A 16,668-nucleotide genomic window follows, 5' to 3' on the forward strand; every position below is an offset into this window, starting at 1 on the left:
GTTTTTAGCTAGTTTTTCAAAGTTTTTAATAACTGAACAAAGACAGTTTGTGACATTACAAACAAGACAAAAAACCCTTTAGGATTGCTCTTAAACATTTGCACTTTTTCGTTGCTTAATTGTGACAGAATAAAAGGTATGTTCAGCAATGAGGCGGTCCCCGTAAAATTGGACTCCACAAGGACCACGAACCGGAGTTTTTGATATATGCAAACCAGACTTGAGGTGCTAAAGGAAAAAAGCTTAATTATCTTTAAAAAATGCATGTCTTACCTCAAAATCATTGTTTGTTAGTTTAGTATTCATTGTATATCACCTGCTTCTATTTAGACCAGCGGTTCTCAAGCTGGGGTCCTTTAGGGGTCCGTGAGGCAATTTTTTGTGGACCGCGAAGCGGTTAAAGTAATTCTACAATCTTACTTAGCCTATAAGTTTAAATCAATTGCTAAACAATAGCCTGTATTGAATGACAACTATCAAAAATGCAATTGTTCGCGCACAATCGTAATGCTTTTTTTTGTCTTGTCTGTGATGTCACATGTTGTCTTTGGATCATTGTTAAGCGCAATTTTGCATAACTAGCTAAAATCCTGCAATCACTTTCGTTTTTCTGAAATACGCATCCAGGCTTAAGGACCGTGAGCCCTCAAAATAATGGCACAAGGGACCGTTTTGAAAAAATAATGAAAAAGTTTGAGAACCACTGATTTAGACAATTCGTGAATGACCATTCCAACCAACTAAAATGGCAAAACAAGAGCAAATTCAACGTGAAGTATTTATTGTGCATCAGTCCGTGATGATCAAGAGATCCATGACAAAGCTATAGAAACCCATTTTTATCTTATGAGACGACCACATTGTAGATTGTAATAACATAACAACACCTTACCACAGTGCTTTTTAACCTTTTTATAACGGCCGAACCCCTACGATATCTTCAGCCTTTGGTCGAACCCCAAAGTTACATCCTAGGTTTTTGACCCATTTTGTTTGGTGGGTCATAGTTAGTTTTTGTTCAAACGTAGTGGCAACAGTTACTCATTGCCATTTTGTTAAATTCTGACATAATAATACAAGCAACTTGTTTCATGATTGCTTTAATTCCGGCAATATTTAGTTTTTACCAAAATAAAGCATTGTATTTTTAGCATCTGTACACAAACATGAAAAAGATAAAAAAATAAGTTTTTGCTGCCAACAAAATTTCGTTGTGTTTCTGCTTACGAACGACGCGAACAATGCTCTTGTTAAGTCAAAAAAAGAAAATAAAACCTTAGTGAATGGGTGCACAACCATTTTGCTAGGACGGCCGCATCGCAGATTCTTATTTTACCAACGGCCGCCATTTACCTGCATATTTTTGTTTTAAAATACTTGGTTTATATTATGTATATTTACCATCTAATACCGCCCAAAAAGCCTAGATTAATTTCTAGCTCGGCCTCGGTGCACAGATGGAGCTGCACAGCGAGGAGATCAGTCTTAAGTGTTTATGATGTGATAATCTATCTATATTGAGATGCTTGTGGTACCTGTTTAGTTCGCATTGTTGGCACACAATAGGCGTACAAAAAGTCTGACACATATGGTTATTAGGCTGGTAATACTCTTTTTAGTACCACAAAAACTGTTTAGAGATGTTTAAAACAGCCCTGCATAAGTTTAACCTTCCAGTGTTTTGATATTTGGCAAATAACTTACAAATTGCCGTTTTAGCGACTTTCGACCCTAAAGTTTGACAAAAACGAGTATTTGTACTTCAAAAAGACCTTCGTCGAACCCCTGATTTGGCGTTGCCGAACTCCTGGGGTTCGATCAAACCCCGTTTAAGAACCACTGCCTTACCAGTTACAAAACAGTGTTGCAAAATAACGTATAGCAGTTTTTGCAAGACGTATACCGCAAAATAAACAGTTTACAAGTGTGCGCAAGTGATTAAAATGCCGCTCAAGCCAAACGCCTTTTTAAATTCGCCCTTATAATTATTATCGCTGGTTTAAGAAAAATGCGTTTTATTAAAACAGGAAAAACCTGTTAGTGATGTTATAATGTTTTTTATAAATTTTAGGTATTCAAAAAAAAAAACAAGAATTATTCTAGTAATATGCGATTTAATTGATACGTAGGTCTACGAAAACGTTAGCATTTACCACATTAACGGTTTCGAAAAACAACTTAAAATCTCGATGAGGTTTCACAAATAGGTAGAATACTAAAAATCCAGCCTTCAACAAAGGCGACCTTGAAATGTAAAGCGATGTTTTCTTCATCACAGAAATCTTATTAAGTGGTATTGTGGTTGAACACTGAACAGCTTATTTTTAGTTTGCTTAAATACAGAAATGAATGTAACAAATACAAATCAATGTAAGGACCACGACCATAGTCAATCAATATCACTTTACTGTCACCTTAACACAATGACTAAAACCAATTGTTTATAGTTATCACCTGTTAACGCGTAATTGTTCAAAATAAATTATGTTCTTTCACAGAACTTCCCGGATGTGATATGGGAAACTGCGATGTTTTTGGTATGGTTTACATGTAACAGACTCGCAAGCACATAAAAAGCAAAGCCGTTGTAGAGGAAATTTGCAATATGTCGCTTAGTTTTATTGGTTCGTGTGATTAAAATTGTGGCACTTTTGATTGGTTTTAAAATTCGATGTTAGAGCGTCCACATTGTTTCCTCACTACTTTGCTAAGATATCATTTTAAAAATATTTTTGCTTGCTAAAACTAGATGATTAACCAATAACGGCAAAAAGGTTGAATTCAAAAGGTCAAAGCAATTACTATATGGCAAAAGAAGGAATGAGTAGAGGACAACTATATCCCCGATCCGGTTTCAACTTTAAAATAAGAAAACGTAAGTATAGTAGATACTTACATTGTTTAAAATAACTAGGGTTTTTTTCAGACGCACTAGAATAAATTCGTAAATTGCTGTACGTGCGTGGATTACAAATGAAATCTAAGTGATTTTGGTTTCATTCAACACTGAAAACACAAGATACCGAAAAAACAAGTAACCTATTTACAACAATAACAACAACAAAACTTCAAATGCATGTGTTATATTACGTTAACGCTATAAGTACGCCAGTGCGCCAGTGCAAAATAATACCAAGTAACCAGACGTGACAGTAAACATTGTATTTCAACATTTTTCCGTTTTTCATCACGATGTGCAAAAACGGGCAGTAATTAAGTTTGCAATTCATTGTGCGCGTGGCAGTCATGTACCACTGCACGTCACAGTTTCCTTCAGTTTAGCCTGGTTCCATGTTGTGATTGTGATGTTGTTATTCCTGCTTGATGTTTATGTGGTCATCTTACAGCTTAACAAATCGTCAAAGCTATTCATGCGCATTTCTTTACAAGTGTATTAATAATCTCGTTTCAGATCGAGTTTAAAAGAAAATCAGCCACATAGTTGGCAAGTCTGGGACTGTATGTTAATGTAGATTATTCAATTGATAGCCGCGACGTTAGTCGAGTTTTGGTTATGACGACTTGAGGCTGCTGTGTTTTTGTACAGGTGTTAGCGAAAAAAGGATCTGAACTGGCGCGACAAATGCCTTCCGAGGAAGTAAGAGGAAAATTCATTGCACGTGTTCCAACAGCCGAGTAACATTACATGAGACGGGAGTCACTGCGTATCGGAAATAAGTGCTGAAACAGTGTATACCACGCAGCGTTCTTTAGTGTGCCTTGGTACCTGCAATGTAGACAAAGCGATAGGCGTTATGACCAGTCGATGAACGCTTTCGATTGAGTTCCGTTGCATTTTCTGAGGTGATGAATCGATGCCATGAACGTTATTAGGCAGCGCAAAATGTACAAGCGTTTATCGACAGCTTTACGATCCAAACCACTGACTGAAGCAATAGAGCCTCGAGCTATTTTGTGTTTTCAACCTAAGACTTTTTGACAACAGGAAAGTATTAGACTAGAATGTCTGTGCGGGTGTTCAAATTCCCACAAGCAGAAGGTGAAGAATTAGAACATGCTGAAACCAGACAGTTGAGTCGCCACAATGCCATTGTGAAACGAGGCACATCTGCCCAACCAAGCGAAGCCCCTGCAGTCGGCATCGCCGACACTGGTACAAAACTTGGAAGTTTAAGGATTGAGGCTGAACAACGCGGAGTGTGTAAGTTAACCCGAAGCTGAAATGAACGAAATCCTAACATACGTATGAAAGTTTGTTTGCGAAAAATGGTAATTGAAAAACGTGCGCCGTGCTTCCGCAGTGTATATAACAACAGCATACAGACCAGTTGTGCTGTAGGCCAGATCTTGATTCAACTCCACCGAAGCATGACAAACAGCTTAAATGTTGGCTAAACGACTTTTAAAACGTAGAATATTTTTGCTGTCCAAAATAACGCCGCATTCTAGATGGCAATATTTTCGCGGAAAATCATCGATGAGGCAGCAACAATTTTACGTTTAATTTGCCGATACATACAATATTTATTAGTGTTATTTTTGTAATAATCATGAACAAGTCTTTGCTTAGCTTTCGTTTATCTTTTCTGTTGTGTTTGTTTCAGTAAAAAACGCTGGAGACAAACCAGACCCGTTTCAGTTTTTTGAGGTATGATAAACAATCAATGCATTTGATAAGTTTGGCAAATCATGCACAGCACTACGATTTTGTCAACAGGTAGAACATGCACCATGTCATGTATTAAAAGTGCGCGTTTTGTGCGGAAGAAACATTTCCAAAGGAAGGTTTGGCGATATCCGTAAGTTGCAACTTCGTTTTAATACAAATACAACGCCATATTTTTCTCTACAACTTTTGATTAACATTTTAAGTGGACACGCCAGACCCCTACGTTTTGATCCATATTCGAGAAGCTCCTGACGGAAGAAAACGAACAAAGCACATCGACAACGAACCCAACCCAAAATGGGACGAGCAACTTACCTATTTTCTGCCACCATGTTTAGACAAACATATTGTTGCCGATGTAAATATCATGTGTCTGAAATTTAGTGAATTGAAACTATTGGCAAATATGTTTAGATCCGATTAATGGATGCAAACTACTCGATTGACGAACAAATGGGGTCGGTTGAATTCGATGTTGGCCCCATTCCATTAGAACAAACTGTTTCAAAAACCTTTAGTTTTAATGAGGTAAAAAATCGTTGTGTTCGTTGTAGTTGGCATTTTTTTAACACAATAATTTTGTAGACTTCAGAAGTTGACATTGAATTCAGGAAGGAATCTAAGTAGGTGTTTGTTAAAACCTCAAAATTGTAGTAAAAACGTCATGTGAAACATTTTCTTTAGATACGAATCAGATATCCGATACAGTCTAGCACTTTGCCCTGAAGAGAAAGAGTTTCGTTCTGCTCGAAAGCGCAGCGTGTGCGAAGCTTTGCGACGAGTGATGGTTGCTGGCCCCCGCACCGTTCGAGAGGTATTTAGGTCTAACTTTGCCGTCACGTGTTATTGTAAGAGTATTAAAGGGTTATTTTAAATGCCATTTGTGGGACTGTGAAAAGTGTACCATTATTCGTTTACTCACAAGTTTTGCCTGTGTCCAGTGTCCGTAAGTATAATGTTGTTCACAGTTATATGCTCCTTTGTTTTCTGACCAATTGATCGATGGCTAATATACAGAAATTTGTTAGTCGGCGACGAGCAGTTTGGATCGATCATTCGCAATTATCTGCGCGTGAAGATTACGTTTAGATTAAAAGACCAAATAAAATAAGATTCTTAAGCTAACACACAGAGATACCACCATGCACCAAGTGTATATTTATGTGCGACATGGTTTAGGTTGGAAACACAAAAAATCATTTCCAAACTGCGCCAACCCGCATGTTACCAGTCACAGGGCCAGGTGCATCAAACAAAACAAAACTGGTTTCAGCTAATTTTTTAAAACCTGCCTGGGCATAATTTAAAAACACTTTTCGGCTTTTCGCTACTTCAACCTCACAAGCCGTCACGGTGTTCACCAGCACAAACGGTGCGATTATTAAGTGGTTAAATGTGGCGCAAACGAAACAAAACAAACAAACAAACGCCACATCAAAAGGAAGTTTCGGATTTTCCATTTTGTTTTCAAATAAAAGCTAAACAAAATGTAGTTCAAAAAGCATTACTTGCCACAAGCAAAGCCGGTTGGCATTAACCCATGTCGCTTTGATTTCAAATGAGTGTTTTGATTACGCACACTTGGTATTTAGCAGAGCTGTCTTTATTTACTGGACTGTGTCCATTGCAGAGGGTAGTTTGTTAAAAAATGTAAAACATTTCAGTGTGATGTTAGTTCCAGTTTACATCGGTTTAAGCTACAACTAACCTTTCGACTCTTATGGCATTTCTATTTTCCAGACACCAACGATTGCGATAGTTGGATCAGGTGGAGGGTTTCGAGCAGTTACAGGATACTCAGGGGCCATCAAAGCACTGCACGATATGGGCATTTTTGATTGCGCAACATACGTTGCCGGACTTTCAGGATCATCTTGGTAAAATAATCTCATACGTGGCATTAAAACGTTTTTGTTTGAAATTTGTTTGAAAAACATTTGTTTCTCCGAAACACTCGTAACTTAAGCATTCCTTACCACCAGTCAATGGATGTATAATCGCATTACTATTTGAACCTTAGCACTTGGTGCATTTGTACAACAATGTTAATGTGACGACTTAACAAAAACTTGTATTTTTAGGTACCTGGCAACCTTATACGCCCATGACCAATATCCCAAAGTGGGTCCAGAAATTATTAATGAGGAAATTCGCAAAAACATACAATCGAGTCCATTCTGGTTACTCAGACCGGAGTGTTTAATGAGATACAGGTAATTTTAGGTTAAAAAGGTAATTTAGCTCAAACTTTTGTGAGAACTGTGTCCTTTAAACCTAAGACGACGCTTTGTGCAACAAAGGCAACTTTTTTGATCGTCCAAAATTAGTAACAATGTTTATTGCGTAAAATGTTTTGTAAATGTAATCAATTTCCTGTTACAGTCCCGAGTGACTGTAAAGGTCCAATAGTAACAGTATTAATTCGTGTTTTGCTGACAAAAATGTCGGTAACACCTTTTTTAAAAACACGTGGCTTGGAGCTAAAGTGAAATGTTTTGCTAGTACAACCGCCACCACTTAAATCATTAATTTTAGCCACCGTCTTCGGGCAAAGATGAAGTCAGGTCAACCTGTTACCTTTACGGATTTTTTCGGACTTTTAATTGGCCAAACCCTGCTTGGGTCTGATGTAAGTAGTCAGTTTACTTTATGTTGGGTTGCAGCTGATATTTCTTGTTTATACAGAAAATGGAAACTGCAACATTGTCTCAGTTCGGCGATAAAATAAAGAATGGCAAATTGCCAATGCCGTTGATGACCTGTCTTCACGTTCGACCGAATGTCTCAGCTATGACATTTCACGGTAATATTCTTGTAATGTATTTCATGTTTGTGCACAATTTGTTGAAAAATAAATTTTGCAGACTGGATCGAATTTAGCCCTTATGAAATTGGAATGGCAAAATATGGAGCATTTATGAAAACAAAGTATTTTGGAAGCAAGTTTTATATGGGTGTGGTGGCAAGAGAGTTTGAAGAAAGTCCGCTGCATTTTCTCATGGTGAGGCTAATTCTAATTGGATGGCACGGGTATTTTACAGGCATTGAAGTTTTATACACCCCTAAACAAAATTCGTAAATTTTCTAATTTTTTTCAGGGAATATGGGGCAGTGCATTCTCTATACTTTTCAATCGCTTGGTTGAAAAGAGCAAGGGATTGGGTAAAGCCGACAACAAAAACGAAGACTTCCGCCAGGAACTCGAAAAAGAGCTCGGTAAAGCATTTTTCTATCTTGCGTTTACTCCACGACCTGTCAGTGTCAATATATATAAGTCTATGTTTTTGGCTGACGAACGGTTGTTTTTCTGCACCTTGTTTCTGTCCTTATTGCGTTTGCCTAAAAAGTTTCTGTCGACGAGCCACTGTTTTGTTCAGGATTGCTAACAATATCATTTTGTCGCATGGTTTCGGTTAAACCAGGCTTTCTCGACTGTTTTGCTCACCCACCTATACACGTTACTGTTGTTCGTTTACAAACATTTTCTAGTATAATGTATCACTACGTTCGAATCGCCCACCTCAGTTTACAAATACTTATTGGTGGGCGTTTCCACACCGCTTAAACCAATAAACTACCCAGAAAGGATTTTGATACATGTGAAAAATAATAACAAGTCGTTTATTTTGACCATTACATCAAGTGAAACCACAAGCTTAATCGATTCAGCATAACATTTATCAACTTTTCCGATTGCTTCCGAACTAACAAAGCCATATTTTCTCGTTTGTTTCATTTTTATCCTCTTGGGTAGATGCGTTATGCTAACAATGTGTTCGCCGCCGATGCCGCAAAGTGTACAAATGCACATTATATTGGTTTGTTGATTTAAATGACACACACTGCAATGTTGTTGTTTTTTCATAATCTATTCGCAATTTTGAATGTATATATTTAGACGAAACGTTAAAGAATCAACTAAATATGCCAGAAGAAGATAGTGAAGAAGAATACAGCGAAGATGACGAAGAATACTCCGATGCTGCCCAAGAGTTGCCAAACGAAGCCAAGTAAGTGACTTTTAATTGCCTGGTGTTTAATAAAAAAGATGCACGTCTTACTCCTAATGCGGATCGTTGCACGTTGACATACAAGCATGTTGAAATTAAAAAGCATGTTGTTCTATTAATCTGCATGTTGTGGTATTTTTGCGAATACGCTAAAATAAAATGTTCGTTCACATGATCCGCAATCATTGTGACAGGAGCGTTAGCAGAAACACATGGTTTGGATTAAAGGCCGAAGGCCCAGGTCCTTCTCGAAGGTAACGTGGTGTCAATAATGTGCAAAGTATTTTGGTTTGTTTCGTTTGCACTAACTCAAAGCACAAATTATTTAGATGTGCTGTGATGTTGAATTGGTGTTTTGGACTAGATTTGTTGACTTGCGTAGCATTTATGTAAATGCTGTTTTAATTCTGTATTTAGGCTACAGCTAAATGTCAGTATTGAGGATCGTTAGCTAAAAGAAAACTCACAAATTAATTATAGAATAATTGTAACACTTGTGATATAACCTCTAACATAGTATTGTTTGTTTCCGAAGAATTGTTTTGACGAAAATTATTTTTATCAGTATTGAACAACATTACAAGTATTTAGAAACGTGTATTGCTCTTTCAGTAGTATAAATAATTCGACGTCCCATAGAAAGATGCCTTCATCTTGTGTGCGAAGGTGTCTTGTATGGGACGTCGAAACGTCGATTATTTATAACTGCAGGAAGAGCAATACTCGTTTATACATTATGCCTGGCAACAATAGATTATTTAAAAGCAATTGTTGGATGAATAATTTGTTTATTAATCTATTTTTGCGCTTTGAAATCTGCAAAACTGTTAAACGAAAACTTTAAATATTTTACGATGCACATATTTGCAACGAATTGGTTATATTAGAATGTTAAATGCTACAGATTAATCCTATTGATTCATATATTGCTTCTGTTAATAGGCGTAAAATAACAAATTTATTCTTTCAATAATATCACCCAAGGAGTATGGGCACTTTTAATGAACTTTTATCTGTACACAAAGGCAAACCGAAAAAAGACCAAGTATTATTGGAAGCTGGTTTGGAGTGGGGGGCGGTGCATCTGCTTCTTCGGATCCACCAGAAGAAGAAGCAGAAGAAAAAAAACAGAAAGGGTTTTTTGGTTCTCTCGTTTCTAATATGTTTGGATCTCACTTTATGGAGGTTTATACAAACAAAACCAGATAATAAGATAATATAATTAATTAATTTGGACTTTGGGTATTTAGTCTCGTGACAACCGCGCTGGAAAAATTCTCAATTACATGAGGGGCTTATCGTTGAATCGCACATATCCCCTATCTCCTTTTACGCCTCTGGTAAAGTCAACAATAGCCGAAGGTAAGTTGGTGCGTAAAACAGTTACTATGAAGCCGTTACATATAATTTTGCCTCTGTTCGCCAACATGTCTTGACAAAACTGGTTTTACCCATATTGAACTGTTTAGATGGAGAGTTTGTAAAAATTCATGAACCTATGGAAGTACGACGAAAAAAAGTGCATTTAGTTGATTCCGGTCTTACGTTTAATTCTCCTTATCCCGCAATATTACGCCCCCAAAGAGCTGTTGATCTGATTCTCTCGTTTGATTTCAGTGGAAGGCCAACGGACAACCACGAACCATTCAAAGTATGATTGGACAATTAATATATATTTAGTGCATATACTTTGTAACAGTGACTTTCAAATTTGGCGCGGAGAAAAAGTCTATCCCAGATTGTCTTAACCGGGGCCAATGGCCACCAAGGAGTCACGAGTGCGTAGGATCACTGGAAACATCCACCAAACAAGACATTTTGAAATGCGTATTTAAAATTTATACCGTTTGATAGTTTTGAGAATTTGGGTGAGTTTGTCTATATTTTTGGTGAGCAGGGGGTCCTAAGGAGTTACTTAAGCATGCCATGGGTCCTGAGGATTAAAGTGGGCCTGGATCCAGAAAGGTTGAGAACCACTGACTTATAAGCTATATACAATCGAGGGCAGGAACTTGACCGAAATCCGGTTGACAAATATTTAAAAAAATAATCGGGATTCGTTTAACTTTAGAACCTCTCACTTTGATGTTTGTCACCAAAAGCAGTTTCATTCATTACAGATATGTGTTTTCAGCCTGGAGAGTGTAATAAATTTTATCTTCTTTCATCAGATAAATTCGCGCGAAAATGTTTCAAGGATAATTTAAGATATTACAAAAATCATGAAGTGAAGTACATTTTTTGCCACGTGTCGGGGCACAGTTTGCGAACCGTTGGTCTATTAGTTACTGTAGATGTTTTAGTTATGCTCTACAATACCATTATACTTTTTAACATACATCTAGGTAGGTGAAGTTGCATTTTAATAAATTTGTATTCGCGGCAACGTGCCGCCATTGTGCACCGCTGAATCCGGGTATTTCATACGGGTTTTACGTATTATATTTACTGTAGGAAATTCTTCTCGCTGAAAAATGGGCTCACATGCATCATCTGCCGTTTCCAAAAATTGATCGATCTATTTTTGAAGAAAATGGAATGAAAGAATGTTACGTGTTCAAAGACGAATCCGATGACCGCGCACCAACAATCATTCATTTTGTACTTTGTAATGAGCAGTTCAAGAAATTTAGTGCACCAGGTAAATTGTTTATTTGAATTAGACTATTTTGATTTTTGCGTATGGCCAACGAACTCCTGAGAAATACGCGAAGGGTGACATTTTGTCGTTGCACATACACTATAACCTATTTTAAAACATTAATATATTTCCTATGCCTTTTTTGTATTGGGTCCCATATTAGCCACCGTCTTTTATAATATTAGTTGTTTCTGCAGTCAGAAACTCATGGGTCCCCACAAATGCAAAGTTGAAAATATTGCATTGCAAGAAATACCAATGAAAAAATCGGGTGTTGTAAGGTAAAACACAGTGATCGGCACTGGGCTTAAATAATAATACTATGAAGAGTACAAACTATACAAATCAGATTCACCCCAGATATTGTTTGAAGTATGTCCTATTTAACGTTCTTTTTTAAAGAAAAGAAGTAAATAGTGGTACAATGGGGTAAAAGTAAAAAATAGACACCTATGAAAAGCAAATTCTACAAGCGATCCAAATTTCATTCAATTTAAACATGGTTTAGAAAATCAATCCATTTTATGGGCCAGTTGAGTAAATGTTGAGGCTACAAGGTAAAACACATCAATCAAAACCTACAAATAGCTTATTCCACTTGCTACCCAAACACTATTTAATAAACTCGCCCATTTTAGGGGGCCAGTGGGGTGAAATGGGGGCTACAAAGTGAAACACAACAATCAGCTCCTATAAATGATAAATTATACAAGGTGTCCAAACTTCAGCCAATTCCGACACTGTTTAAAAAACTCACCCATTTTAAGGGGCTAGTAGGGTAACCAATGGGGTTCGACACAGAAACTAAAAAATATGGAACCACAATGAACTGCTAAATTTGAGCCCAATCCGCCAATGTGTAAAGTTTTGACCACTAGAGGTGTTTTGAGCAACAGCCGGTAATGCTTCTGACTGTTAACAACTGCCATGGCACAAAAACATCCACCAAGCAACCCACAAAGTCACAAAAGAGCAACATACGACTGGTCGTCCTTGTAACGCAGAAATCTTTCGTTTGTGGTGCCCAGTAACATACAAATACGTTTTATACTTTGGGGGCTAGTGGGGTAAATGTTGGGCAAAAAAACGAAAAAAAATCGACAAAAATCAATATGTATCCCCTTGGGGACCCATAATAACCGTTGCATTGTTTTGAATGTTTTTGTTTCGGTATTTGGGCAAAATTTTACTTATTCCTTTCCGGTGTAACGTTCCGTTTTGATATAAAACGCTGCTAATTATGGGTCTCCTTCCCTGAAGGGGACACGTATTGATTTTACTCGAATTGTTTTGTTTTTCTTGTTTTTTTCTTTTTTTCTTCCCAGAGTTTGTCCGACTCATTTTTCCATCAAATGTTTGGTGGATTTGGATGAAATTTACACAAATGGTAGATATAGTTATGTAGATGTGCATCCCACTTTGTTTGTCTTGATAACCCCAGTATTTACTCCGCTAGCCCCCTAAAAAGAGTTTTTAAACAGTGTCGAAATTGGCTGAAATTTGGATATCTTGTAGAATATGCTAGTATGTGTCGATTGCTGTGTTCAACCCTGTAGACTCAACATTTACCCCTCTAGACCTCTAATTTGCTAGGCACCACAATGAAAGGTTTATGTGTTGTAATGGTGTTATAGAGGAAACCAGACCTATGTTACTCGTGTGTGTGGGTTGCTTGGTGGATGTTTTTGTGCTGTTGTTGCTTAAAACACCTTTAGTGGTCAAAATTTTAAACATTGTCGGATAGAACTCAAATTTTGCAGTACTATTGATTAAGTCTTTGTGGTTTCATATTTTTTTAGTTTGTGTGTCAAACCGGATTAGTTGCCCTACTAGCCCCCTAAAATAAGTGAGTTTTTTAAACAGTGTCGGAATTGGCTGAAATTTGGGTAGCATGTAGAATATGCTATTTGTAGGTTTTGATTGATGTGTTTTACCTTGTAGCCCCAACTTTTACTCCACTAGCCCCCTAAAATGGGTTAATTTTCTAAACAACGTTTAAATTGAATGAAATTTGAATAGCTTGTAGGGTTTGCCATTTATAAATGTTGATTGTTATGTTTTATCCTATAGCTCCAACATTTACCCCACCAGTCCACTAAATAAGTGAATTTTTTTAAAAACGTCAGAATTAAATGAAATTTGCAAAGTTTATTGAACATACTATTTTAAGACCTCAATTGTTGTGTTTTGCCCTGTAGCACCACAATTTAACCAACTGACCCCTCAAATGGGTGACTCTTTTAACAATGTTCAAGTTGAATGAAAATTGGACAGCTTGTAGAATTTGCTATTCATCGGTGTCTATTTTTTTACCCCGTTTTGCCACTATTTACTCCTTTCTTTGAAAAAGAGCGTTAAATAGGACATACTTCAAACAATATCTGGGGTGATTCTGATTTGTATAGTTTGTGCACTACATAGTATTATTATTTAAGCCCAGTGCCGCTCACTGAGTTTTGCCTTACAACACCCGACTTTCTCGTTCTATCACAAAAGTCAAATTATTTAGCCGGTTCTGTTACGAAAAGTTTAACAGTAACCAGTAATGCTAACTGGTTTGCTGATTTCATAAAACTTCGTGAGACGGTTCCATGGAACCGGTGCGAACCTGCTGAGTCCCACCACTGGTTATCTCTTGAAATGCATTATTTTCACTTTTACATATGTGGGGACCCATGAGTTTCTGCCTGCGGCAACTTCGTTGTTCGTTTAAGAGTTTCAAACAACAAGATATTGTTTTGTTGCGACCAAAATCCTGAAAACGCCGTCATAAATTTATATATATAAGGCTGGAACAAAACAAAAATGTCGAAACCGAAGCAAAAACAAAACAAATTAAACTTGCTGCACAAAACGAAAAACGTTATTTCGTTCCGTTCCGTTCTGACATAAAACAATAGCCTAAATAAAAGTAGCGGTGCAAGTATTTGCTTAACAGGACAGGTTTGTAGGCAAATATTTTTCTAAGTTAATCGTATGATTTTCACAGGAGTTCCAAGGAAGCCAGGTGACAACAGAGCTGATTTTAGCATTTTCGATCAGCCCAAAACTCCATATTCGACATTCAACTTCCAGTATTCAAACGAAGCTTTTGACCGCCTTAACAAATTGATGGAGTTCAACACACTTTTACACAAAGAGGTAGGTTGAGCTAAGTAATGTATCATGTTTAAATTTTGCTTAGCTTTTTTGACTCGAACTCTTCAATTAATTTCCCCTACATACTGATTGTGATGCAGTTTAACAAGCCACCTATAAAACTTTAGTTGACACCTAAACCATAACATTTTAGCCTAAACATCGACTTGTTATCACGTTTTAAACCGTAACCAAACACTTCAGACAATTCTTGAAGAAATTCAAAGCTGCATATCATTACGTCGACATTCTCAAACTCGGTGTTCCATTACATTGAATGACATCAGGAATTCTTTTCACATGAGCGTGAAAAACAAACAATCGTTGGAAAAGGCTATTATGACGTCTGGAAATATTCCCCTTGATTAGTGTGTGCCGAGTAGCCAGCGTTGCAAAAAAAAAATATATATAAATGTAAAAAGCAAGACTATCATGTAATTCGCCAGTGGCCAGTTTGTGTGTTTTTAGAGGGTGTGATTTATTATGGGTGTAATGTTGTGCTGTTTAGTAAAAATTATGTGTGACTAAATATTACATGCTTTACGTGCTAATGAATGTAAATACTGAATTGTGCGCATAAATTTACGAAATGGTGTTGTATAAAAAAGAAACGATAGAATACGCATTTTATATAACAAGGGGTGGCACAAACACTAGCACCTTAGGTGCTGAGGGCCTTGCGCAAATTGAAGCTTGAACGGATAGCGTCGTGTTCATTTATCGATTATGTACGAAATATGCTTTTTTCTTGCTTTTGCTAACAATTGTATACCTGCATATTTAATCATTTTATTAAAAATATTTGTTGCACAATTATTTTTTCGATACTAGTCTTAAGGAGAGACAAAATAGGAAAATTATTGTAATTTATACTATTTTATAAACAACGGCGGGTGAAGAACGAGCAGTTTGATATGATGTCGTAGGCTACACTTAGATGCTACGAGAAAATTTCGAGACCAAAAGTCTAAATCGTCAAAGAAGTGGTTGCTGCCCACAAGGAAACATATTAAGCCAATACACTATACGCTTAGCAACCACAAGATAAAAAAATTCAGAACACTATATACGGATCTGTTCATAAGTTTAATGGTGAAAATAACGGCCCAAATAGACGTAAAAAGCGACATCCATTAAACTTATGAACAGATCCGTATATAGTGTTCCAAAGTACATAGGCAACCATTACGGTATTGTAATGAAGCATGTCGCTTTTTACGTCTATTTGGGCCGTTATTTTCACCATTAAAAAAATTCAATAATCAATAAATTACCTATGAAAATGTGTACTGGACTGCAAAATTAAACGGCACCATTAGCTTTAACCGCTGGGTGGTACTGCAGTGTTGGGAAGACTCCAGTCAGTGACTCGACTCGAGTCCGACTCGAGTCACCTTTTTCAAAGACTTGACTTGAGTCTCAGCTGTGAAAAGACTCGACTTGACTTGGACTCGTCTTAGTAGAGACTCGACTCGGACTCGGACTCGTTATTTCACCAACAAAACGGAAATTTCTTATAATGGATAACCTGTTCAGTCGGCTTCAACCAAACAACAACAGCACTTTATGTGCGATGCGAAGCTATTTTTGCTTAATTTTAACGTAACAAAGTCGCTGCTACATGCACAAACTTTTTAACGCTGGCATTAAGCATTGTAGCCTACTTATTGCTTGTTTTAAGGTATGCGAATGTAGTACACGCCAAGGCCAAGTATTCGCTTTTAAGCGCTTATATTACTGTACAAACGCTCTAGCTAGCGCACGCAGTAAAAATATTTTTGGGTTTTCAAAATTGACGTTCTTGTCCAAGCTGTTTAATGAGTGTCAATTAACGTGTTTCATTAAAGTTGACCCTATACTCCAGGACTACTCAATTAGTTTCGTCAAAAGTCCAGATAGAAAAGGTAAAAATTACCAAAGGTCCGGACACTTCTGTCAGAAATGCAAATGTAACGTGTCTTAGCCGATTTGGTTATAGCTAATGTGGACAATCGCGGTCAAAATTGAAATCTTGAACTGATATGCACCAAACGTGATTTTATTCCTTGCGAGAGTGTATTGGTACAACGTCATACAGAATACATTTTATCTGGTTTTACAGGATTGCTTCGTGAGGTAATGATTTAAAATTCAGTTTATTAAATCACAGATACAATTATGCGCAAACAACCGCCGCTTTGTTAAATGTATAGTGAAATAATCGACCATTTTTCGTCATAGTTGGACAATCTGAACTCACATAAGATTTT

The 16,668-nt window shown here is 37.0% G+C and overlaps 1 protein-coding gene across 1 annotated transcript; it reads left to right on the top strand.

Moving 5' to 3' along the window:
* Positions 1-3,632: 3,632 nt before the first annotated feature.
* Positions 3,633-15,235, top strand: LOC145204996 (cytosolic phospholipase A2-like). Its single transcript, XM_080077619.1, has 20 exons — positions 3,633-4,162; positions 4,566-4,609; positions 4,679-4,760; positions 4,834-4,988; positions 5,045-5,158; positions 5,216-5,253; positions 5,315-5,444; positions 6,371-6,507; positions 6,712-6,843; positions 7,166-7,259; positions 7,316-7,433; positions 7,495-7,631; positions 7,729-7,846; positions 8,529-8,640; positions 9,666-9,825; positions 9,891-10,002; positions 10,110-10,291; positions 11,095-11,281; positions 14,271-14,422; positions 14,624-15,235. The coding sequence occupies exons 1-20, from the start codon at positions 3,964-3,966 to the stop codon at positions 14,786-14,788; spliced, it is 2,568 nt and encodes an 855-aa protein (XP_079933745.1). The 5' UTR covers positions 3,633-3,963; the 3' UTR covers positions 14,789-15,235.
* The last annotated feature ends 1,433 nt before the right edge of the window (positions 15,236-16,668 follow it).

The sequence above is a fragment of the Phallusia mammillata genome, chromosome 8 (genome assembly GCF_965637545.1).
Source record: "Phallusia mammillata chromosome 8, kaPhaMamm4.hap1.1, whole genome shotgun sequence".
NCBI lineage: Eukaryota > Metazoa > Chordata > Ascidiacea > Phlebobranchia > Ascidiidae > Phallusia > Phallusia mammillata.

Bases quoted from the DNA above. Each gene is read 5' to 3' on its own strand.
- LOC145204996 (XM_080077619.1), top strand. From the start codon at position 3,964: ATGTCTGTGCGGGTGTTCAAATTCCCACAAGCAGAAGGTGAAGAATTA. The intron at 6,844-7,165 runs GTAATTTTAGGT...CATTAATTTTAG, and splicing joins GAGTGTTTAATGAGATACAG to CCACCGTCTTCGGGCAAAGA. The intron at 7,434-7,494 runs GTAATATTCTTG...TAAATTTTGCAG, and splicing joins CTCAGCTATGACATTTCACG to ACTGGATCGAATTTAGCCCT.